The following is a 27,223-nucleotide window of genomic DNA, read 5'->3' on the forward strand; positions in this document are numbered from 1 at the left end:
ACCCCCAGCCGGAGCCCTCAACTCCTCCCACACCCCAAACCCCTGCCCAGTGGAAGTGAGTGAGGGTGGGGGAGAGCAAGTGATGGAGGGAGGGGGGATGGAGTGAGTGGGAGATGGGACCTCGGGGAAGGAGCAGGGCAAAGGTGTTCAGTTTTGTGCGATTAGAAAGTTGGCAACCCTATCCTGCTAATACATGCCAGAATGATGTCTGCTTTTTCTGACACAGTGTTACTCTGTTCAATCATGTCTGAAAAGCTTTGTTATCCAATGGGTGTGGATAAGAACTTTTGCCTATCAGCCAAATATTCCTTTACTTAGAATAATTATAATCATATAGTGCTTTTCATACCAAAAGCAATTCATAAAAAATAGAGAAAGCACCATCAGAAATACAGCATGCTGAACACAGTGTCAGCCTAAAAAGAAAAGGAGTACTTGTGGCACCTTAGAGACTAACCAATTTATTTGAGCATAAGCTTTCGTGAGCTACATGATGAAGTGAGCTGTAGCTCACGAAAGCTTATGCTCAAATAAATTGGTTAGTCTCTAAGGTGCCACAAGTACTCCTTTTCTTTTTGCGAATACAGACTAACACGGCTGTTACTCTGAAACAGTGTCAGCCTGTATTCCAGGATCACGATTTCCACAATCCATTAGCAGCCCCTCCACACAGTGGACAAATTTCTGCCTCGAGAGGCACACCCCAGTTCATAATTAGATTCTATTTCAGCAAAATATTTAATCACATGCTTAAATCTACCCCTGTTCAGCAAAGGGATGAGTATATTGGCATGTACTGATGAAACATAGCCAAAAAGAAGAGGAATAAGACTGACCCTGATACAGGGTATGAAATCAGACCAGCATCTTATTTTAGTGGATAGGTGAATTATTTGTATGGGAAACACCATCTTTGTTTAACAAAAGACAGCAGTGATTTATTCTATAATAGCTAAGGTCAATTATTAAGTAAAAGGGAAATTTTCTAAAGCACAAAGTGCAGTTGTGGATCCCTAACCCTTTGAAAAATCTTCCCGCAACACAAAATCTATTAATTATTTTTCTCAACTGTTTTTAGAACCATCTGTCACTATTTCACCACACCCATAACTCTGAATTGTGCTAATGTCTCTATTACTACTACCTTGCAAATAGTCTTGCCAATCTAATGATATAGGGCCCAATCCTGAAAATATTTACTCAGGTAAGTAATGCTTATTCAGTCAGCTAGTCCCATTAACTTCAATGGGACTACTTCATTGAATAACAACTACTCATGAAAATAAGGGTTTGCAGGATCAGGCTCACAGTTTGACACAGAAGGTGCAGCTCAGGATATGAAAACATAAATGAAACTAGGAGAGTTTCAGAGTGCTCATAAGGAAAGTTGTTATTTATTCCATCTTTTGGGGGAGATTTAACACTGGCTTAATATTTCAGCTGTTTGTAAACTAGGGGTTTTTTTCCCCCTTCATGGAAAATGTTTAGTTTTTGGTGAAAAATAGAAAACCCAAGTAAGAAATACTGCTGTAGTGCCTCATGGGAGGTGTAGCTCAGGTGCCTTATGCTCCCATTTGTTTCCAAAGGACAGGCTCTCTAGTCAATTACATCTCCCATGATGTTCCAGTCTCCCCTCTTGGTGAGGGGTGGGTTACATCAAGGCAGTTGCATAGCCATTGTGCATTATAGGAGACAGAATCCAGCTTGGAGGCCAGCCCATCTCACGCTGACCATGCTCCCTCCCCAGCCCCTATGCTGGGCTAAAGGGGATGCCTGGCGCAGGCACCAGCCATGGTGGCTCTATGCTCACTGAGGATTCCCCTATGCCAGGTGGATTTCCAGCTAGGGAGCTACAAGCAGTTTTTGCCCTCGTCACATCATTTGAGTAGTGCAAAAGGAGGAGAGTGGGGCCAAGAATCTGGCCCATAATATTTATACATTTCTTATATTAATAAAACACAGTCCTTACTCTCATAAAAGCTCTGAAAATCTTGCTTTTTTGCAAAGCATTCATTCATATTCTGAATTGTTATCTCCTGGGGCTCAAACATTGTCATCACACTGCCCAGAGGGCAGAGTCCTTCTTGGTTAATTATTCAGGTTTATTATTCAGAAAAATCTTCTTTAAAAAATAGTTAGGGTTTTGTTTGGTTTTAAATGTGGGTGTCAGTGGTGATGGAGCGTGCCAAACTGACAACCTTGGAAATCAAATTCCCCATGTAGCCACAAAAGGGGCAGCAGCAGCACAACCTTCCTATGCTGTCTACCCTGACCTGCAGGGGCCACCTCTATGGCACACGAGGAGTTCTACTGACGTGTCCATACAACCCAGGGCCCTCTCTGCTGAAAATGTGACCAACGCAGGCAGATTGTGCCAATATTTGGTAGTGTTTTCTGTGACGTGAATGGCACTAGAAGCTGGACTGAGACCTCCTAAACTCATTTAACATAAGCCACCGAACATGCATCACATTGTAACGACTTTCAAACTCTATTAACCTGGCCTGAATTTAAATCAGTGAGCAAGAGAATGAAAGACACTTTATCATTTAGCTATTCAGTCCCCCAACTACTTGTATCTTATTATTCTTTTAAATTAGAGGTGGTGTTTAGAAAATCTTTTATATTTTACTTTAGTTTTGATCTAATATGGCTGCCCAACTACTGCAGTTTGCTAGGTTCTCTCTCAGATATTAGTCATTTATTTATGGGCAAATAAGAACCTCACAACATAAAATTCTTTTAAAAAGTTAATGGTACAAATCCAAGTGAAAGCCAGGGAGGTCTCCAAGTGCATTTTAATAACTGAACCAGCAGAGCAGATGGAGCATTCTCTAACTCCATTCCCAGCACAGAACTTTACACACAGTAGCCAAGACAGACATTTGTGTCTGGTGATACCATCTGTGTCTGCAAAACCACAATCACTGTCATTGGAGTGCTTTCTGTTTGTAAGGATCATTCTAATGGTGGGTATAGCATACAGCAAGCTCCCAGTATTACGACGACACTTAAGGACAGGACCAGAGTGGAACAGTCCCATTTCTAGACTCCAGAAGTCAGGAATGCACAGGATATAAACACCAGTGTTTTTCTAAAATTAAGGAGCAGCATCACACAGATACCAGCACTGACATAGATTGTTCAGTCCTCATCATCTTGCACCTCAACTACTTACTGTAATCCATTCCTGTATGATCCTGATGCCAGTCACACTGACCCCCATCATGCCCCTTCAAAAAGCTGCTGCTAGTTTGTCACTGCAATTACATCACTTCCACCTTTGTGACCCTCCATAGGCTTCTCATCCGCATCTCCACCCAGTTTGTCTGTTTTGTCTGTCTGCTGCATCATGTCTGGCATGTAGACTGAGACTCTCCTGGGCACAGACTGTCTTTTTTTTATTTCTTATCTGTACCGTCTCAATGGAGCCCTGAACCTTGACTGGATTCTTAGCCACTATTATAATACAAATAAATATAAGGGTGGCATGGTCTAATGGCTAGAGAGGGAGACCGGGAGACAGAGTGCCGGGATTTTATTTGATCATCTGCCGCTCACTCACTGTGTGACCTTAGTCAAGTCCCTTGAAGTTAGAAACCAAATTCATATTTAGGCACCTAAACAAACTGTTTCATTTTATTAAAGTGCAGAGCACCTTCAACTCCCGCCAAAGTCAATGAGAACTGAGGGTGCTAAGCACCTCGCAGGATTAGGCTTGTGAAGAATGCTTGGATAAGAACCTTTCCTAGCCCTTGGGCTTTCACCTTCCCGAGTGTTTAATGTCACTACGTAGTGAAATAAATGCTGCACTTCACTTTTTAACTGTACACCCTTGTTGTATGTTAATTACCATCTGGTAACTCAGAACAAACTGGCTTTCACTTTAAAAATATGCTAGTTACTATGAGAAATTTGGACACATTCAATAGAGGAGAGTGCAATAAACATTGTGGTAAGCAGTGGAATACACAAAGAATGAAACTCCATTGGTACAGAAGTAAAACTGGAGTCAGAGGTAGCAAAAACAGGAGTTCAGAGAAAGGTGATGAAAATGTTCAGAGACAGAAAAAGAATTCAATATGAAGAGTCTGAAAACAGTGAGATTGTTTAGCTTAGAGGTGAGACATATAAAAATGAACATGACAGACGTGTATAACATAAATGAGTGTATAGAGAAGATATGAGCACCTGATCCTATTTACCCACTCATAATACCAGAACAAGTGAAAGGCAGTTTATATTTAAAACAGATAAAAGAAAATATTTAAATTTTAAAAAACATAATTAAGCAGTGAAACGAATTATGACTAGATATCATTGAGGTCAAGAGGTTAGTAGGATTTTAAAAAAAGCACTGGAAATTTATATGAATAATGAGACCATCCACACTTATACTACATAGGATAAAACTTGGGGATATGTTCTCTTAGGTCTCGCAGCATAAAACAACTCTTCCTAACCCCTGTCAGTTAGGACTGATAAAGTAAGTTTCTATTTCATAAAGGCCTGATCCAGAGTCCTTCAAAGTCAATAGAAAGAACCCCACTAACTATAAAGGGCTTTGGATCAGGCCCTAATTGTCCAGTATGGAATTCTAGCATGGAAGCATCTGGTACAGAGTCAGTGGTAGAGACAGGGCATCATATGAGATAGATCTGTGTTCTGACCTGCATGGGAATTCTTATATTCCAAAGAAAATTCTCCCATGCAACTTTCTGATGAAAGATTTTAAAATTTAATTTAAGGGGGGAAATGTATTAAGCATTTTCCCCATAGAAAACAATCCCCCAGTCTTGATACAGAACCCAACAGTAATGTTCTTATTTCTGGCAGCTGAAATCACACATAATTCAGCAATTATTTTGCAGCCAACACAACAAAAACCAAAATAATTCTTAACAGCATTTAAATGATAAAATAAATCAAATAATAGCAAAACCAAATTGTTCCTGAATATAGATTCCAAGGTTCATAGATATTTACTGTGATTCTCTTTAGCTATTTCTGGCATTAGAAATAATCACAAGAACCTGGATGGAAAGGTTTGATTGTACTCATTTGAATTGAGATAAATAGCTCCTCAAATCAAGAAGACATGATCAGTGAAAACTTCACACAGGTAAGAGAAAGTTGATTCACCACCAAATAACGATTGCATAATATCAAACGAAGTTCATTAACCCTAAGATCCCTGGATTTTTCAGGATGCCAACAAAATGAGTGCTGTGGCAGATATGTATATACGTCTTCAGCACCCAAGGATACCTGCAGATTTGTGTTATTATACTAAAGAGCATTTACAGAATGTCTTCTATCTTCAAAGCACTTTGCAAACATTAACTTATTCCTCTGCAAGGTAGGTAAATATTATTCTGATTTTACAAATGGGGAAACAGAGGTAGAGAGAGGGTAACACCAAAGATTGGGATTTTCAAAGCAGTCTATGGGATTTAGCCACTTTTCCAATTTAAAACATTTTAAATGGGAAAAGTATCTAAATTCCTTACACTATTTTGAAAATCTCAATCACAGTTTTCAAACTTGAGTGCCTAAAGTTAGCAACTGAAATACATCAAATGTGAGTCTCCTCTGCTTGGCACATTTGAAAATTGGGACGTTTAATTAAATGCTTAAATGAGATTTTAGTTGCCTAACTTTAGGCACTACAGTTTAGAATTTGGTCCTAAGTGATTTGCAAAGCCTCATGGATTGGTTTAATAGCAGAGCTGGGATTAGAACTCAGTAATTCCTGGCTGTCAGTAGCATGTTTTACATAGTGCAGAAGTTTGTCCAATAAAAGATATTACCTCACCCACTTTGTCTCTCTAGTACCACGTTTAACATTTAGAACATGCCTCTAAAACAGAAATAGGCAGCCAATACAAAACCTACTTTAAAAGTTCAGCACTATGTAATATTCATTCACTCGAAGGGTCACTAGCTGTTTCTGTTATTAACACTAGCCAATGTCTCACTTAGCATACTAAATCCTATGAAATTTGCCATGTGTGTTTTCAGGCCCCAAATCTTTTTTTCCCCACCATTACATGAAAAACAGTTTCAAGGGAAACATCCAAACTGGGGTAAACTATCAAATACTGGAGTGAAAGCTTCATTCCAGTCACTCATCAGAGATTTCCTTAATTTTTCTCTATTTTGGCTAGTTAGCACACCCTTCAACTCCTCTCCTCTTAGTGACATCATGATAAGAGGCAGTGATGCCATAAGTTTATCCACATAATAGGTATAAGACAGGCAGAGACAGTGCAAGCTTCTCTCATACTACCTCTCAAATATGCCTCAACTAGGACCTCTGAAGTGAGAAAGCTCAGTCTCTGTAGCCTATTATATCTTTGGCTTCTCTGTTGAGAATGCCAGCAAGAAAGTCAATTAGCACCAACTGAAGTGATGGAGTTTTCAATGGGGACACCTACCCATTAGGAAATGGACTGAGATGCACAAGCTCATTTCACCAAACAGTCCTCAGTCTGTTACAACTTTTGGCCATTAATCACCTGGGATGGTTTTGAACCATCAGCCTAGAGATGAAAGGCTCAATTCTTCCCTCTGACCTTTTTGCTGTCCTAAGAAGTGATTTATTACAACAATTCTTTTACCAACAAGATCCAGTATTCCAGATCAGAGCTAGCCTGCCATTCTCAGGGCAGGGCAGGACAAGTGGCTATTCTTGTCTAAAATATTAAAGAAACAATTCAAGGTTTTTAAAATATTTATTATTTGCATTTAGTGAATCCCAAACTTTACATTGAGCATTTGATGTAGTATATCAGAATGAAAGACAGAATGTACCCACAGTTATAAAACCAATGACAAGCCATAAGAACATGAAAGATCCATTATAAAGTTCCCAAATACAAAATCAATCTCCTTAAAAGCTGTAGAAGACCACTAATGTTACACAGATCAAGCAGATTAGTCAAGCTAGCATCCATCCCTGCTCACTGAACAAATCAATACTTCCTCAGCTACCAGCATGTGAGCTCAAACAGGAATTAACCAGGGAGGTCAAGATTAGAATTTTTTAGAAACTAGAAGAAACTTACTTTTTCACTTTTGGATACTTCATCTCCGAAATAGCATTCGTGGCATCTGTCTGCCTCTCCTTCAAATGCTGTGGCCACATATTATCCACCCAATCGACTAAGTCCACCTAAAATCCCCACCAGAACCAATGGTTAGTCAGTAAACATTTGGTTGGATGTACTCCCAGCAGTCAAAGCTGGAACAGTGATTGGCAACAATGGCAGATTGGCAGTTTGCATATGCTCAGAGATGGTGAAATCTTCCTTAATAAAACTCACTGTTTCAATCAGAAACCCAAACCTGTGAGGGGTTGAGCACTCTAACTCCCCACTAAATCCTACAAACATTCAAATCAAAGAGAGTTATGCCACTGAATTCAAGGGGCACAGATTCTGACTCAATGGCACTTGAGTGCACTTCTGGGATTGGACCATTGCTGGTGTGGGATCACCACAGTGCCAGTATTCAACTGCATATGTGTAGATTGTATCCCAGAAATTGTGATCATGCACATCAAAACCACAATTTTAAAAAACTGAATTATTCTGATATTGTATGTTTTCAAGGAACATCACCCTGGTGATCTGGCCAAATTCCACCATGAGTAATTACATTACTGCCTACCTAACATTTCCTTGGATAACACTTGGATACAGAATTCTTCAAAGTCCTTGTCTCAAGGCCAAATATTTTCAAAAGTGTGGGCAAGAGCAAATACTGGGAGCTGAGCAAAACAGAGTGAGAGAGAATTGGATAGAGATGAAGGGAAGGATATGGAGAGTGCAGATAGCTTCGTGGACTACTGAAATAACTGTTGCTTTGGGTGTCAGAGGGAATGGGTTCAAATCCCAGCATGGCATGTGAAGCAGGGATAAATCTCTGGTTCATTGTTCTCTGACCTGTGTTATGCAGAAGGTCAGACTAGATAATCGTAATGGCCCCTTGGACCTTAACCTCTATTAAATGGGTGAGGCACACAAACCAGGTTTCGAAAAAGGGAGGACAAAAGAGGGTCAAGCACAAGACAGGTTGTAGTATAGCATTTGGCCACAGTGGAGCAAAAGACATCTCAAGGAAAGGAGGCAATATGTAAAAGAATTTCAAACTCAGAAGTGTCATTCTTTCCATCCTAAGAAGATCAATAAGCCTCAGAGGACTTTGCAAGACCTAACTGAGTCACAGGTCACAAAATGATACAGGTTTACCTCCGAAGCCATCCAGCAACTTTGTAATGAGCTGCTGTAATGGGAGCTAGAGAGGCCAACCCAGAGGAGCCATCTCCTCGCAATCCCAGTAAAGGTCAGTGCTGCATCCAGCATCCTTACCAGTGGGTCCTTTCAAAGGACCTTCAAGGATGCTATTGGTATCAGCCAGTCCTCTGCCTCTGTGTCCCTAGAGGACTTCCAGAATGGTATGATCTGCAGGATCAGCTTCCCAATAGAGAGGCAGACCCAACACCCAATTTTGCAAGAATTTTATGTGCTAGTGAACTTCTCATCTCTACCAGGTATTGTAGATAGCATACCCAACCCTCAGAGGGAGCCAATGGGAGATAATTCAGCCCACAGAAATAGCAAACATACCAATTCCATGAATACCATACCAATACCATGGCCATATGTGACACAGAACTGGTGTTCACAGGTAGTGGCTAGATAGCTGAGATCCTCATACAATTCCTGCATCCGGATATTGCTATCCATGGCATTCACCTGATTTGCAATCTGAACCCATAGCCTCTGTTTTATGTGGGCAGAGAGCATGCTGGAGCACACACACAACTCTCTACCTCCAGGGAATTAATTCTATAACGATGGTGTCAATTAGGGCATGTGTACACAGCATTTTGGAGTGAACCTCTCAGACCGGAGTGACAAACTTGGGTTAGGAGGGCTCATGCCAATGCTCTAAAAATAACTGTATAAATAGTGCTTTGAAATTGCAGCTTGGGCCAGAGTGCGGACTCTGAAGCCCACCCTCTTCCCTAGGCTTCAGTCCAGCTGTCAACAACAACAACAACCTGCTTGGGTAAAGACAGATGTCCTAAGTACTGGAGTTGATGGAAGTTGCAGCTATTTGAACTAGGCCTGTCGATTAATCGCAGTTAACTCACGCAACTAACTAAAAAAAATGAACTGCGATTAAAAAAATTAATCGTGACTAATCTCAGTTTTAATCGCACTGTTAAACAATAGAATACCAACTGAAATTTATTAAATATTTTGCATGTTTTTCTACATGTTCATATATATATTGCATTGTGTTGTAATTGAAATCAAAGTATATTATTTTATTACAAATATTTGCACTGTAAAAATGATAAACAAAAGAAATACTATTTTTCAATTCACCTCATACAAGTACTGTAGAGCAATCTCTTTGTCGTGAAAATGCAACTTGCAAATGTAGATTTTTTTTTGTTACCTAACTGCACTTTACAATGTTCCCTGACTTTACAATGTCACCTAAAAGTGAGAATAGGTATTTGCATGGTACTTTTGTAGCCACATTGCAAGGTACTTACGTGCCAGATATGCTAAATGTTTGTATGCCCCTTCATGCTTCGGTCATCATTCCAAAGGACATGCTTCCATGCTGATGACGCTCGTTAAAAAAATAATGCGTTAATTAAATTTGTGACTGAACTCCTTGGGGGAGAATCGTATGTCCCCTGCTCTGTTTCACCCGCCACGTAATTCATGTTATAGCAGTCTCGGATGATGACCCAGCACATGTTGTTCATTTTGAGAACACTTTCACTGCAGATTTGACAAAACACAAAGAAGATACCAACATGCGATTTCTAAAGATAGCTAAAGCACGCGACCCAAGGTTTAAGAACCTGAAGTGCCTTCCAAAATCTGAGAGGGATGAAGTGTGGAGTATGCTTTCAGAAGTCTTAAAAGAGCAACACTCCGATGCAGAAACTACAGAACCCAAACCACCAAAAAAGAAAATCAACCTTTTGCTGGTGGCTTCTGACTCAGATAATGAAAATGAACATGCATCAGTCTGCACAGCTTTGGATTGTTATCGAGCAGAACCCATCATCAGCATGGATGCACGTCTCCTGGAATGGTGGTTGAAGCATGAAGGGACATAAGAATCTTTAGCGCATCTGGCGCATAAATATCTTGCAACACCAGCTACAACAGTGCCAGGAGAACGCCTGTTCTCTCTTTCAGGTGATATTGTACACAAGAAGCGGGCAGCATTATCTCCTGCAAATGTAAACAAACTTGTTTGTCTGAGCGACAGACTGAACAAGAAGTAGGACTGAGTGGACTTGCAGGCTCTAAAATTTTACATTATTTTATTTTTGAATGCAGTTTGGTTTTTTTACATAATTCTACATTTGCAAGTTCAGCTTTCATGATAAAGAGATTGCACTACAGTACTTGTATTAGGTGAATTGAAAAATACTATTTCTTTTGTTTTCTTACAGTGCAAATTCTTGTAATCAAAAATAAATATAAAGTGAGCATGGTATACTTTGTATTCTGTGTTGTAATTGAAATCAATATATTTGAAAATGTAGAAAACATCCAAAAATATTTAAATAAATGATATTCTATTTTTGTTTAACAGTACAATTAATCGCAATTCTTTTTTTTAAATCACTTGACAGCCCTAATTTGAGCATCTTCCTGGATCAGGCCCCGCGTAAGGGATGTGGGATTTGTGTCCTATGTACACAGAGCGTGCGATTCTGTAAAGCAGTTGCATGATTGTGAAGAGGCTAAAAATAAACAACAAAATAACAGGACCCCTTACCACATTGGGGCGCTTGACAATGTTTTCCAGCTTTGTGTGACTGAACTCCAGGCTGATGACATTGTAGAGCTTCGCACGTTCAGCCTCTGGTGTTTCATAGTATCTCACAAACTGAGACATGCTCATCTCAATTCCCTTTTGCGTGTTCACATCCATCACATCCACAATCCGACGGCTTCCTGCAAACACACAGAACACTTTAGAAACATTTATTTTGTTTTATTTTGAATTCATAAGTCCAGGGCAATCACAATTTGAGGCTCCTGGGGAATCCCAGTGTAACCCTGGCAACAGGCGAGAGGAACCCAAATCTTCCCACCCTCTGGTCTTAGACAGCACAAAGTGAGACAGCAGAGAGGAAGGGCACCAGCCTGGGACTTGGAATACCAGATTTCAAGTCCCTGCTCCACCACAGACTTTGTGTGTGATTTTGGGCAAGTAATTTAGTTTTTCTGTGCCTAAGTTCCCCATCTGTAAATTGGGGACAATATTACTTCCCTACCTCACATAGGTTGTTGTGAGAAAAAATACATCAACAATTGTGAGGAGCTAAGATACTATGGTAATGGGGGCCACGTAAGTAGCTAAGATAGATAGATAGTCCTCTACATTTCTAAACATCCAAGATGCCTTTACTACACTGTGGTCAAAATTGACCACAAAGAGAAAAATGCCATGTATGAGCCTGACCGTGTGAGGTGCTGAGCATCACCTCTGGGATTCTGAATGCTCTGAAAAATTCCTACTTGACCTCCGGGGGGGCGCACTAAGCACTTTGGGCCTTCTATTTGGCTCACTGGATACAAGCTTATTTTCAGCTCCTCAAGTGGCATATGCTCAAGACCCATTAGCTCCAGAATGCTGAACAGCAGTTTCAGCAGTCTTCAGTTTCATACAGTCCTCTTTGACCACTAGGAGGTTTCATCTCTCCCAAAAGTTATAAGAGTCTAATTAGCAGCTCATTTGTGTTTGAGAGAGAGTGAACTCAAGAGAGACATGCCTCATTTCCAAGAAAGAAGGATTTCAAAAAATAAACTCATCCCTTTCCAAAAAACACCCTCCAATACAGTTTCCATACCTGAAGAAATAATTCTAAGTAAAATGCATTAAAACTAAATGGAAGGTTTGCAAATGCCATCAGAGAAACTCATTAATAACTACAGCACCAGGCCCATTGTGTGCTTGGGAGCAATATTTCAGCAAGAATGACAGTTTTGACCGTATGACTTTATTAAAAACATCCTTTGGCACTGATACCATTGACAGACATGATCATGATTCTGGAAAGGAACCCAAGTCCATAAAGTTTCATAGCCAAAGAGAAAGATGTATAACATGTATATCTGGGTCAGTCCCAGTAGCCCTGCAGTTAGTGCTCTTTGGCAGCATGTTGAGTGACCAAGATTCAACTCCTCGGTCTGGTCTCAGGAATCCAAGTTCTAGTGTTACTGCCTTTTGGGGGGTGGTAGGGGGGAAGTTAGTGTCATTTAGTCTCTATCATGTGAATAAATGTGTAAATTATTTAATATTTCCATATTTAAAATAATTTGCATATAATCAAATTTCACTTTAAAAAAAATTAGCGTGGATTTAGTGCTAGTGAAGGTGTTGACAAGCACATCTAGCAGCTCTCCACTGTTGTGCGCAACTGTCAAGCTGATCATGCCAACTACATCCTCCATATGCACTCTGACTAAAAGTAGACATAAGATATTGGATCTCCCAGGCCTGTGGGGAGAAAAGGCTGTGCAAGCACAGCTACGGACATCTATGAACAGATTGCATGGAGGATGCAGGAGAAGAGGTATGACATGGACCAGTGGCAGTGCCGCATGAAAGTGAAGGAACTGCATCAGGCGTATCAGAAGGCCAGGGAGGCCAAAAGTTGATCCAGTACCGAGCCGCAGACCTACTGCTTTTACAAAGATCTGCATGACATACTTGGTGGAGACCCCACAACCACCTTGCAAACCAGCATGGATGCATCCGAGGATCCTGAGCCAAAAGTCCCTGGCATGAACAGCAAGGAGGAGGAGGTAGTGGAGAATGGGGGACATGCAATGTTTCTAACTATGCCATGAGTTAGGACCCATTTGAGATTCCACCGGAGTCCAAATCAATTCCAGCAGTTGAGCATGGGTAAGCCCAATGCAGGGGAAGGAACCTCAGGTAAGTGTGTAATTGTACTTCCCATTACAATGACGTACTGATGGCAACCCCAACTAAAGAGGACACAGCTATCAACTTTTCATTAATTTACTTGAACAAGAAGAGGTAGCAGTACAACAAAGAGAGGTAACGTTGTTTGCTTTCCACCTCCCCATAGAGTTAGACAAGGGGGACCATGTGGAGCAATTTATTTTTGTACACAGGGATGTCCATTGAATCCTCCTAAGAGATCTCTATGAAACTCTTGCAGAGGTACTCTGCAGTCCTCTCCCAAAGGTTTTTAGGGATGGTAGCCTTATTTCTTCCTCCATGCTAGGACTCTTTCCCACACCAGTCAGCATTAACTTCAGCAGGTGTCATTGCAGTAAACAGGCTAGCACCACATGGGCCCAGGCAGCTTTGGGACACCAGCAGCAGCAGCGCCTTTGTTACCCTCAGGAGTGAGATATCAGCTAAAATCACCACTGCCTATGAAAATGGTGCCATTATTCAGTGCCATTGCCCTATACGCATAGTTTCATGCAACCAAGCAATTCCCTCCTCCTTTCCCTCACCACTGGTAGACCACACTCACTGATGCTGTGACTGGCACAAGCACTCCGAAGCAGAAGTGTCAATAAGCATGTCTTGTTTAAAACTTTAGGGGAGCAAGGGAAGGGAGTTCTGAATCTTAACTTTCACTTTCCATTGTGACTATATTGACAATGTGACTATATTGACCTCTGGGTGTTTTATCTGCAGCTGCTGCAGCCTTGAGGGGTTCCCCCTCCACACCCATGGAACACCTGAGCCAGATAAGGAGGAGAAAAAAAGATGACTTGGAACGACACGTTCAGTTGGATCTTGCAAGCCAGTGCTGCATCAGACTGTGAGCAAGGGGCCTGGAGGGTGAACACTGCAGACAGCCTGGAGAAGGAAAGAGCAAACAGGAAAAAGGCCCAGGAGTCCCAGCAGGAAAAGAGGAAGATACAACAGAAGGTAATGTAGCTTCTCCAGCAGCAACATAGAAGCTGCAAACTCTTGTGAACCTATAGGGTCAACAATCTTGGGCTTGTCTACTTTTCCAGTTCATGGAGAACTCAATTACAGCACCTCCCTACACCACCCTCAACATTCCACATCCCTACCCCTGCTGCCACTCCACTCCAGGTGACATTATGGACAACCACAGCTTCACATACACTGACTTGTGAAAGCTACAGTTGCTGTATATGTGGGTAAAATGAATATGAATGTTCTTTCCCCTTGTTAGGTTCTGTTCCATTAATGTTTTAAGTTTTTTAATCTATTAAATTTTAACTTGCACAGATTTTTCTTTTCAATGGTTTTATTACTGAACAAAATTCTATTATTTGGAAAATAATTCATCTTTATTAGTTCACAACATATGCTACAAAGTGCCTAGCAGTTCTGAAAGCACCCACTTACTTGTTACTGTACAGTCTGACACAACTCACAGTATCAGTGGCAAACCCAGTGTAATATTTATAAACGTACAGCAAGCACCGCAGAATAGATGCATTGACAGTGTTACAGTCATACATGTACACCAAGCAACACACAATTCCTAATAGGCCCCAAAACAGCAGGGCCAGGTAGAGCATGGTACACCACAAATACATTTCTGTGACTCACTGTTAAAGTGCTCTTTCAAAGCCTCCCTGAGCTGCATAGCTCTGTGTTGAGCAATTCTAATAGCCCTTGTGTCTGCCTGTTCGTGCAGACAGCTGCTCCAGGTCTACCCTGGCCGCAACTTCTCCCCTTTTGCTTCACAGATATTATGTAGCACACAACTGGCAGCTATAACCATTGGGATGTTTTTTCACTGAGATCCAATCTTGTGAGTAAAAAATGCCAGGGTCCCTTTAATCTACTACAAGCACATTCTATACCTGCTGAGCCAGTAGCTGAATCTTTCCTTGGTGCTGTCGAGATCGCTGGCATATGGCTTCATGAGCCAGAAGAGCAAGGGGTAGACTGGGTACCCCAGAATCACTATTGGCCTTTCAACATCACCAATGATAATTCACCAGTCGGGAAAGAAAGTACCTGCTTGCAGCTCTCTGAACAGTCCCGTGTTTTTAAAGATGTGAGCATCATGCACTTTCCCTGACCAGCCAACACTGATGTCAGTGAAGCATCCCCGGTGACCCACCAAAGCTCGCATAATCATAGAAAAATAGATTTTTCTCTTGAGGTACTCTGTAACAAAGAGCAATGGTGACAAAATAGGGACATGCATGTCATCTACTGCTCCACCACAGTTCGGGAACCACACTGCTGCAAATCCATCCATTATGTCCTGCACGTTGCTGAAGGTCACAGTCCTGCACAGCACAAGAAGATTACTGGCCCTGCATACTTGCATGACAACAGCTCCCACACTGGATATTCCAACTCCAAAATGGTTTCCCAGTGACCAGTAGCAATCCAGCATTGCAAATTTCCACCTTGCAATCGCCACTCACTTCTCCACACTGTTAGCACAGCTCTCATTTTGGGGTCCCGGTGTTGAGGGCTGGGGAAAGCTTGGCATACAGATCCAGGAATGTGGCCTTGCACATCCGAAAGTTTTGTACCCACTGCTCATCATCCCAAGCCTGTATTACAATACGTTCCCATCAGTCAGTGTACATTTCTTGGGCCCAGAAGCAGCGCTCCATCATCTGCAGCTGATCCATGAATGCCACCAACAATCTTGAATTAGTTCTCGGTATATTCCACAGCAACCCATCCTCCAAGAAATCATCATATTCCCCACTGATTTCGTTTTTCTTGCAGCTCTGCAAATACCAGAGAATCATGCGTCCTGTGCTTGCAATGCTTATGACACTAGAGCAGAGCTCTGCAGGTTCCATGCTTCTGTCAGAGATGGTGGACAGTAAGGAGGGTGGTGTGGGTTTGTGGGATTTTTTAAAAAGGCATGAAAATTATGGGATATACATGACATTAAGAAATGGAGAAAGTTGCCCTCTGCGAAGCTGAACCCTTGTTCCCAGTCACCCCTGCGTGATTCATTTCTGCCCCACGATGAATTGACGAAACTTCCCAAAAGACAGCACGCTGGACAGTGGCGGGTTGCACACAGGGATGCCTAACCTCGGTACACCTTGCTGTGCATTGACACAAGCGCTCCTGGTAAGTATGCGTAGTAGCAACTCAAGGACCCAAGTGTGCATGCGCACAAGCAACACACTAACTGCGGCAGCTTTATGCTGAAGTAACTTGCATTGGCCAAAGTCTGTAGTGTAGACATGGCCCGAGACACAGCACCTTGAACTGGGGAGTCAGAGAAGCTAGGCCTGCCTAAGTCACCATCAAAGGATGGTAGGGCTTTAGATAACATACACATGCATGTAGACTGTTTATTATTTAAAAATCCTTTTTTTCCTCTTATGCATTGATCCTACTTTACAAGAAACAATAATTTTGTTTTAAGAAGACTGTCTGGTTCTGTGCACCACTGGTCACAGGCTCCTGAAAGGAAGGACTGCAGGTGCCCAAACTCAGTCAGACCTGCAGAGTAAGAACTGTTGATATAAAGGATGCTGTCACCCAGGGCCCACCCTAAGAGTGGGAGAACTGTGGAATTCCCCACCAGGATCGGTAAAGGCCCAAGGCCCAAGGGTGCACTGAGAGAGCAGAAATGGTACAAAGGTGCAACTAGCCCCGCAACGGTGACAGCAGGTCAATGTGTTATAACAACTTAATGCAATTGTCTTCTTGATCATTCTTCCCTTTTCTTAGCCCACTCCCCTGCACTCTTACCTCATAGACTTTAAGGCCAGAAGGAACCATCATGATCATCTAGTCTGACCTCCTGCACATCATAGGCCACACAATCTCACCCACCCACTCCAGTCATAGGCCTATAACCTCTGGCTGAGCTACTGAAGTCCTCAAATCTTGATTTAAAGACTTCAAGTTAGAGAATCCACTATTCACTCTAGTTCAAACTAGCAAATGACCCATGCCCCCATTCTGCAGAGGAGTCAAAAAAAACAACAACAACCACCCAATAAAACACCAGGGTTTCTGCCAATCTGATCTGGGGGATAATGCCTTCGTGATGCCAAATATGGCAGTCAGTCAGACTTTGAGCATGTGGGCAAGATCCACCAGCCAGACACCTGGGAAAGAATTATCTGTAGTAACTCAGAGCCTTCTACACATAGTGTCCCATCTCTGGCTGTTGGAGATATTTGCAACGAGCAGTCCCAGATGGGCCATATGCCATTGCAGGCAATCTCATCATCATCCCCTCCATAAATTTACCAAGCTCAGTCTTGAAACAAGTTAGGATGTTCAAACAACAACTTGAAACAAGTTTGCCCCCACTGCTCCCCTTGAAAGGTTGTTCCAGAACTTCACTCTTCTGATGGTTAGAAACCTTTGTCCAATTTGATACCCAAACTTGTTGATGTCCAGTTTATATCCATTTGTTCTTGTGCTAATACTGGCCCTTAATTTAAACAACTTCTCCCTCCCTGGAGTCTATCCCTCTAATATATTTATGGAAATAAACTGTATCTCCCCTCTGCCTTTGCTTTGTTAGACTAAACAAGCCATTCTACTTAGATCTCCTCTAGTAAGGTAGGTTTTCCATTCTTCTGATCATCCTAGTAGCCTCCCTCTGCACTTGTTCCAGTGTGAATTCATCTTTCTTAAACATAGAAGACCAAAACTGCACACAGTATTCCAAATGAGGTCTCACCAGTGCCTTGTACAATGGTAACAACACATCCCTATCTCTATTGGCAATATCTTCTCTGATGCATCCCAGGATTGCATTAGCCTCTCCCATGGCCACGTCAGGTTGGCGGCTCATACTCATGCTGTGATTGACCAACACGCTCAGGTCTTTCTCCTTCTTAGTTGTTTTTAACTGGTAAGTCCCCAGCTTATAGCAAAAATTCTTGCTAGTTGCACTGCGCACTATCAAATTTCATCCCAATTCTATTACTCCAGTTTCCAAGGTTTTCCAGATCTTCTTGTATGATATTCTTAAGGGAAGGCACGTTCCTCCTCTCTATTGCAATAACTCCCAACTTTGTGTCATACACAAATTTTATTAAGCCCTCCCACTTTTTGTGCCAAGGTAATTAAAGAAAATGTTAAATAAGATTGGTCCTAAGACTGATCCTTGAGGAATTCCACTAATAACCTCCCTCCAACCTGAGAGTTTACCTTTCAGCTTGACCTGTTGTAATCTTTCCTTTAACCTCCTCTTTGATTCATCCTAACTTAGATTGTAAGCTCCTTTAGCGCAGGAACTCTTGTTATCTGCATTGTGCAGTGCGATGTACATCCATGGTGCAATATAACAACCATGAAAAGTGGTGTATGTGAATGCAATGTTCGTGCACATACTATTGGCAGGCACTATTTGGCCCACAAGATTTGAAAATTTCCAACTGATGATATTTCATTGTAATTTGTGTTATATTACAAGGATGCAAAATTTAAGAAGACTAATCTTTACATTCAGACTCTTGTCCAACTCACTAACAAGCTGATGTTCTCTTCACAGGCTCATTACAAGTAGGCTGGGAACACAGTTAAAATAATACAAAGGAGCCAGACTTTCTGGCAATCGCTAGTAAATCAATTTCTGGAAATCTGGTGCCCTGTATAGGTAAATCCTACACAACCTCATTAATGCTGTAAGGCCATCCCTGTTGGCAGAGGAAGAAAAATTTGACAAGAGGACCAGGAAAACCATTGGAGAGATACTTCCCTCCATCCTCCACAGGAGGTGGCACTTCCAAAGACAGCAATAGGGGGTGCAAAGAGGGCTCAAAGAACCAATCTATCTATTGAAATCTGCATAGATCCTGAAGGACACAAGGCAATGAGAGGACACATGGAGACTGGCAGCGCTTAAGGCAAAGGATATAACTCTGAGCTGTGTCAGGGAGTGAGGCTGTGGACTGAGGAACTAACTTTGCTGGGACTGTTTGTAACCCTGAAGACTAAAGTGCAGCCTTAATGGCAATGCAAGGCACAGCCCAAAACAAAAGCAACCTCAGGATGGCTTAGTTATCTTTAGATCAACCATCTGAACATTCAAGATAAGTACCTGAATACTCCCTTCTTCACCATTGTGGACTGAGATGAGGAAGGTAAGAGTACCATACTCTTCTTTAATACCTATCCTTCCTCTTTCCGTATATGGAGTCCCGCCTCCCTCCCACAGAGTCAGAGAACAAGACCCTTTCAACCTCCCTACAACAGTATCACCACAAGGTGCAAGAACATTCCACCCTCCCCAATATGGGCTAGTGGCCTCATGCTCCCCACCCACCTCCTCGCTGCTTGGGCTTCATGCTGATTCCAGCTCTTACCTCCTGATAAAACCCTGTTCCCCCACCACTGGTTCCCGTCCAGAGGAAAGGGAAAGGAATTAGAAACCAGCAGTAAGGGGAAACAGGTCAAGAGTACTGGAAAGCAGCCGAGACAGATTCCAGGTGTGGGGAGGCAGGTCAGGTCAGGATTTACTTCATCCTGGACTCCCAACCCTGACCATCTCCAGGGTCCACAAATCACCCCCTTGTCTCTGTCACAGAGCCTCCAGTGCTCACTCAAGTCCCTAAAAATTAGCCAGCTCCCAGGTATCAACTAACCAAGAATAAGTTAAGGCATAGGCACCCAAAGTCCAGCCTGCTGGACAAATGCAGACCATAATGCTCTGCAGTGTGGGACACAGGCACCCTCATAAGGTACATTTACACTGGAATAAAAGGCCTGTGGCATGTGCCATGGCTGGGCTCGCTCAGCTGACTCGAGCTGACGGGCCTCAGGCTGTGGGGCTAAATATTGCCACACAGACATTTGGGCTCTGGCTGGAGCCCAAGCCAGAACATCTACACAGTGATTTTACAGTCCTGCAGCCTGAGCCTCACAAATCTGATTCAGCTCACACAGGCCAGCTGCGGGTATTAAATTGCTGTGTAGATGTACTCATATTAATAAGGCAGGGTAGGCTGCAGCAACAACACGTCACATGTGGAATGCTTTATCATACCACTCAGCTCCACATGGACCACTGCATCCTGGGAGCTGTAGTCTACAAAGGGCACACATTCCATTACAAACTAGGGAAGCTGCCTGCAATTTGCTATATACTATGTAGCCCTTGGGCTCCTGGAAAGTTGCCCATCTAACCCATGGGTGGGCAGGCCTGGATGTTACTGTGTGAAGTGGAAGAGTTGGGGTTTTTTCTGCAGCAGGCTTGGCTTTGATTTAGAGGCAGAAAGCTACAGTGATGCCGAGGCTGCAAGGGAAGGCATTTTACTTCATAGAAAAGAAATCTCTCTCTTCTACATGTGATGCTGCTTATTCATGGAACACAAGCTAATCCCCTGAGGAGCAGACGGAGAGTAACTGAGGTACAAGCTCTTCACCATCCCCTAGCAACAAAAGAAAGCAAATAAGGAGGAAAAAAGAGTTTAGCTGTAGATATGTGAACCAGAAAGCAAAAAAGGGACTCATGGTGATGTTACGGTCACAGAAAATCTGTTCTGGTTGGTCTGGTCCGCAGTCCTGGCATAATCCATATTACGGGGATTCAAGAAAAAATATGGACAAACTATACAAATATGCTCTCCCTTTGTAGCTCCTATAGGTTAGCAAGCCACTGCACAAACATTAACAAATTAAATATAACACTACTCTCGCATGGATATCTTTATTCCCATTACATACAGATGGGGAAGCTGAGTTGCCTTACCTAGAGCTCATGACTCATTCCAGTGCTTTATACACTAGACCATGCTATCTTGCTTGGAAAATTTTCTCCTACTACCTAATCCCTGCCTGTTGGTAATACACACTTTCTAGGGGGCAACAGTAGGCAAACTGTTATTCACAACTATGGAGGGAAAGAGCTGCACTTCCTGGCACTATTGCTAATTACAGGTGCCACACTTGCTGCAGCAAAAGTCTCTACAAAGGATATTTTGTGAATGATTTTGCCCGGATTCATTCCAGAAAACGAAGCGTGCTTAACAAAGGTTCCTGGGAACTGCTGGACCTGTGCCCCAAATCATTTGCCAAAACTCTTTTCTATCTGCACTGCAGTTTGTAACCACACTGTGTTTCTTTACTGCATATTGTAACAATTCGCCAGAGGGAGATAGCCACGAGGGGACTATATATACACCTAATCCTGAGCTGGTAGAGCAGGGGGTTCAACTTTATCTAGGTTTCCAACTGGAGGAAAGCTACTCACCCACTTTTGACCTTACATGGCATGAGAGTATTATTCAGGCAACATGTCTCCAGTTCTCAATATGTTCTGCTCTCTTTCCAGGTATGGACTCACATTGATATTAGTGGGGATTGAACAAATCTGGAATGTGTAATAGGTGACCAGAATATGTGAGCAAGTGATGACCAAGGTGAATCAGAGGGAAATCTTCCTTTTGTGTTTTCTGTCTAGCATATTATGTCTCTTCCCTCAAATGTATAGACCCTTTGCATGGGTTGGCAAGTAAAGGGTGAAATCTGTCTCCCCCATTAGAGGCAAGACCATGTGCCCTATGGGTAGGGATGATCCAAAAACTGGTCCATGATAGGACTGAGCTTCCCTGAAGTGAATTAGCTATAATCCTCACAACTACTAGTAGAGGGGCTGTGCCTGGAAGATGCTGACCTAGCTGAAACTAGGAGCCAAACTCATGTGAGACAAATCTAGCTGAAAAAAAAACTCCTTCAGAGGGGCTTGAACTTTAGAAATCAAGCTGCAATAGCCTTCTGATATTTTTGTCACTTACTGTGGGAAATCTCTGTTAATCAGTGTTTTGGTAGGGCTCCAAAAAGCCCAAGTTCACCAATTAGTTGGACCAGAATGTGGGTGTTGATCCCATACACAGCTACACCTCACCTGACCTTTCCTAGTAAGGCAAGCATATATTCATCTATGCTGTGGGAAAGCACTGTAATACAACACAAATTGGGAGGGGGATAATCCCTAGGAAAGTGGATTCCAAAGGTCCTCGCTCAACCCTAGTGATCAGTAAAACTTCCTGATTTTAGCAATAGAGTAACGAATGAAATTAATATATATAGTAGCTACAGAATCCACCAGGGGGCATTAAAGAACAAAGGAAAATAGAGTTTTAACAAGGACACTTTCACAAACCTCTTCCGCATATCTACAACAATAATAATTTCATGCCCCAGCATTTTCCCAACCTGAAGGTGCAGTTTAACCCCTCATTACTGGAGAAATATTTCAAAGCCATCAACCAGCTTCTTTGAAATTCTTTGCTTTTTCTCATTATCCCTCCCCTTCCAAATGTCTGTCCCTACCCAGTTCTTGCTTTCAGCCCTCACAGTGCCACTACATGGCTGGCCTGCAGAAGAAAGGGCCTTTGCACAGAGAGGTTATAGTCTTTCCTTCTTATGAAGATGTAACTTTAAAAGTACATGTCATGCACCTTCCCCCACCTTGATGTCTGCAATTTTATTATTTTCCATAAAACTGCCAAACTGCAATAACCCATGTGATTAGGTTTTTCATGTAACCAAAGTTATGGTACTTAAGCTCTTCCTGCAGTCATGCTCTGAGCCAGTAAAAGTCTCATGAAACCTGCATTTTATGGAACTGGACGAAAGAGAGAGGCTTAAAGTGAATAATGCTCTGAGTGACACCTTACAGAGCCAATTAATAACTTTACACTTATCAAAAACATACACTCTAATTCCAAGATGAGCTTTTGGGGTAAACTTCAGATGGACAAAACATCAGAGAGGAAAATGTTTTCGTATGACAGCCAGTCATTTTTAGAACACTGCTTATATTTAATATAGCATACAAATGTACTAGGTGCTCTACAGCAGTGGTTCTCAACCAGGGGTATGTATACCCCTGGGGGTTCACAGCGGTTTTCCAGAGGGTAAGTCAACTCATCTAGATATTTGCCTAGTTTTACAACAGGCTGCATAAAAAGCTCTAGTGAAGTCAGTACACACTAAAAATTTCATACAATGACTTGTTTATACTGCTCTATATACTATTATACGGTAAGTATTTTATAATTTTATAATTATATGGTAAAAAATGAGAAAGTAAGCAATTTTTCAGTAATAGTATGCTGTAACTCTTTGTATTTTTATGTCTGATTTTGAAGGCAAGCAGTTTTTAAGTGAGGTGAAACTGGGATACATAAGACAAATCAGGCTCCTGAAAGGGGTACAGTAGTCTGGTTGAGAACCATTTCTCTGCAGTAAGGCAGAGCCCTGCCATGGACAGTTTACAATCTAACTAGACAACATACAGAGAAGGAGGAGAGGAGAAGTGATATAAGATCTTTTGTATTGTGTTTTTTGCGGGGTGAGGGGGAACTGGGATTTAAATTTTTTTTTTTTTTTTACCCTATCCTTTCCCTTATTTGAGACATCAATTTCTTCCAAAACGTCTTCCTGACAAAGGGCTCTATTATTTAATAGGAAATAGGTTTAATATTGAGAAAATGCATTCATACAGATTAAGGAATTTAGTGTTCATAGGAACCCTGATAAAAAGTATTCCTTTACCCTACAGTACTGGTCCAAATCACTACTGCACCCCACAGTGATAACACACAGTTTGGGGCAATTATTTTTTTAAAATAAGTGAAATGCTAGTTTAACAGCAACAGAGACTGAAGTCATCTATTTTCCCTACAGAGTATGTACAATGGAGCACAGACAAGAACAGTGCAGCCTCCCCACTCCTATTGTGCCCAGAGCTGAGGAACCACACCCATAGGTGGAGAGGGCAATTTAGTTTTCATAGCCTTTTTTTACATTACTAAACTTTCCAGCAGCCTGTATTTCATTACCGGAGCAGCTCCACCAGCGGTACACGTGGCCCAAGCATTTGACAGAATAGTGGCATTATCGCAGTATCAATGGTGAACTGCTAATGTGGGCCTCCAGCCCATGTCTGTTTCCCTGTTCGACATTTTTGCTGAGTCTGCCCGCAAGGGGTCCAGTTGTGGTAGTGGTTTCCTGTCATAACCACTTAATCATTACAAACTGGACTTAGACCTTAAATACCCATCAGATAGCAAGAGCTCGTAGTCACTACCAATCAGCAGTGAAATCAAGCCAGCAATTTTGAGAGTCTGTCTAGACCTGAATTAAAAGATGTGTTGTCAACACATAACCGTTAGTACTAGAAATCTAGCGTTCAGGCTTTAATTTGAGAAGTTTATCTTGAGTTAAAGTAAATACAGATTTAGCACATTAGACTTCTAGGATGTGTTAGTTAACACGTGTTAGCTAAGGGCTTGTCTACATTTAAAGTTATTTCAGATTAAGGTAGGGTGTGAATTCAAAGTGCATCACCAATTATGAAATAGCTCCCCATGTGGATTGTCTTATCCGCTTTGTGGATTAAGCCAAAATGAAAAAAAAGGCACTCTTATTCAGGAATATATGATTGATATGAGTAGAAGCCAATCAAATCAAGGTAGTCCCAGAGTTTCAGATGAGGGCAGCTACAAACTGCTTCAGTTGTACACAAATTAGGTGCAGCACTCGGATTCCAAGCAAGCTGCTAATGCAGCCTTGACTTGACACACTCATTCGCAAACTCTGGGACTAGCCTCCAGCCCTAGCTCTAACTCTTCCCAAGAGAGGGAACAGTCAAGTTCCACAATTTTGCCAGTTCCATCAGAGAATCAATGGTTGTATTATTTCTTCCTAGACCCTCAGGCACTGGGATCAGAGAGAGAGGAACAATTGAGAAATCACATTACACCATGTGAACAACATATGTGACTGCATGTGTAGTCAGCTACCTCAAAGATCTAATGCTTTTCATTAAAAAAAAAAAAAAAATCTGTCAAGTCCTATTGGCACAGCTTACTGCTGAATATGTAAATCCCTGGTTATTGGGTGCTGGTTTGATTGATAGGAACAGGATAATTTCAAGTGATCAACTCTTGCATGATTTCATCTCTGTTTCATCATGACCTGTTATGAAATTAGGGTATAAAATGAGGCATGTACAGCAGTCTCATCATAAGAAGATGGATAAAAAGAAAGTGAGAAGTCATTAAAGGGAAGGGTAAGGAAAAAGATGAAGACAAAAGGATGAGCCACATGACTTCTACAACTGGGAAAGAAAAACCTCCTGTCCAAGAATTTTTGGTATAAGCTGGGGATTTATCAGTTGGAAGTGACAGAGGAGGAGCAAGACCTCTATGTATTGGTTGATCGCAGGATGACTATGAGCCACCAGTGTGATGCGGCCAAGAAAAGGCTAATGCAGTCCTAGGATGCATCAGGAGAAGTATTTCCAGTGGAGATAGGGAAGTGTTAGTATCGGTATACAAGGCACTGGTGAGACCTCATCTGGAATACTGTGTGCAGTCTGGTCTCCCATTTTAAGAAAGATTCATTCAAACTGGAACAGGTGCAAAGAAAGGCTACCAAGATGATGAGAGGAATGTAAAACCTACCTTACGATATGAGACTCAAAGAATTTAACTTGTTTACCCTAACCAAAAGAAGGCTGAGGAGAGATATGATTACTGTCTATAAATACATCAGAGGGATAAAAACCAGAGAAGGAGAGGAGTTATTTAAGTTAAGCACAAATGTGGACACAAGAACAAATGGATAAAAACTGGCCATCAGCAAGTTTAGGCTTGAAATTAGACAAAGGTTTCTAACTATCAGAGTAGTGAAGTTCTGGAACAGCCTTCCAAGGGGAGCAGTGAAGGCAAAAAACCTAATTGGCTTCAAGACTGAGCTTGGTAAGTTTATGGAGGGGATGGTGTGATGAGACTGCCAACAATGGCATGTAGCCGATCTGCAACTGCTAACAGCAAATACCTCCAGATGGGGAGGGCTCTGAGTTATTACAAAGAATTCTTTCCCAGGTGTCTGGCTGGTGGGTCTTGCCCAAATGCACAGGCTCTAACTGATCTCTGTATTTGGGGTCAGGAAGGAATTTTCCCCCAGATCACATTGCCAGAGACCCTTGGCGGGGGGGGGGGGGGGGGGGGGGGGGGGGGGGGGGGGGGGGGGGTTCCCTCTGTCCCATGAGGCACAGGTGACTTGCAGGTTTAAACTAATAAGAAAAGGAGGACTTGTGGCACCTTAGAGACTAACCAATTTATTTGAGCATAAGCTTTCGTGAGCGACAGCTCACTTCATCGGATGCATGCAGTGGAAAATACAGTGGGGAGATTTATATACACAGAGAACATGAAACAATGGGTGTTACCATACACACTGTAACCAGAGTGATCAGGTAAGATGAGCCATTACCAGCAGGAGGGGGGGAACCTTTTGTAGTGATAATCAAGGTGGGCCACTTCCAGCAGTTGACAAGAATGTCTGAGGAACAGCGGGGGAGGGGGAGGGGGAGAGGGAGGGAATAAACATGGGGAAATAGTTTTATTTTGTGTAATGACCCATCCACTCCCAGTCTTTATTCAAGCCTAAGTTAATTGTATCCAGTTTGCAAATTAATTCCAATTCAGCAGTCTCTCGTTGGAGTCTGTTTTTGAAGTTTTTTTGTTGAAGAATTGCCACTTTTAGGTCTGTAATCGAGTGACCAAAGAGATTGAAGTGTTCTCTGACTGGTTTTTGAATGTTATAATTCTTGACGTCTGATTTGTGTCCATTTATTCTTTTACACAGAGACTGTCCAGTTTGGCCAATGTACACTGTATTTTCCACTGAATGCATCCGATGAAGTGAGCTGCAGCCCACGAAAGCCTACGCTCAAATAAATCTGTTAGTCTCTAAGGTGCCACAAGTCCTCCTTTTCTTTTTACAGAAGACAGTTTCTGTCCTTGTACACCAGAACACTGACTGATGGATTTAATCTGCATTTACATTGGTGTAACTGAGAGCAGAATTTGGCCCTCAGTTTTTACCCACTCCTTACTCAGGCACAGCTACTTTAATGGCAGCTTTGCCAGAGTCAGCAAACATTGAACAAAGACCTCAGGATTTGGCCCATAATGTTAGTTAGGACCCTTGGAGGAGTTTAGATCTGAATTCAGACCCAAAGTAAAACTATTTCCCCATGTTTATTCCCTCCCTCTCCCACTCCCCCGCCCCCGCTGTTCCTCAGACATTCTTGTCAACTGCTGGAAGTGGCCCACCTTGATTATCACTACAAAAGGTTCCCCCCTCTCCTGCTGGTAATGGCTCATCTTACCTGATCACTCTGGTTACAGTGTGTATGGTAACACCCATTGTTTCATGTTCTCTGTGTATATAAATC

General features: G+C 42.1%; 1 protein-coding gene across 1 annotated transcript in view; it reads right to left on the reverse strand.

The window, feature by feature from the left end:
- The window catches only part of KDM2B (lysine demethylase 2B), a 166,993-nt gene that overhangs the window by 111,942 nt on the left and 27,828 nt on the right, over positions 1-27,223 (reverse strand). Inside the window, 2 exon segments of the mRNA XM_007058291.4 lie at positions 7,068-7,174; positions 10,822-11,000. Of these exon segments, the coding sequence (XP_007058353.2) occupies positions 7,068-7,174; positions 10,822-11,000 (286 nt within the window).

The sequence above is a fragment of the Chelonia mydas genome, chromosome 15 (genome assembly GCF_015237465.2).
Source record: "Chelonia mydas isolate rCheMyd1 chromosome 15, rCheMyd1.pri.v2, whole genome shotgun sequence".
NCBI classification, from domain to species: domain Eukaryota; kingdom Metazoa; phylum Chordata; order Testudines; family Cheloniidae; genus Chelonia; species Chelonia mydas.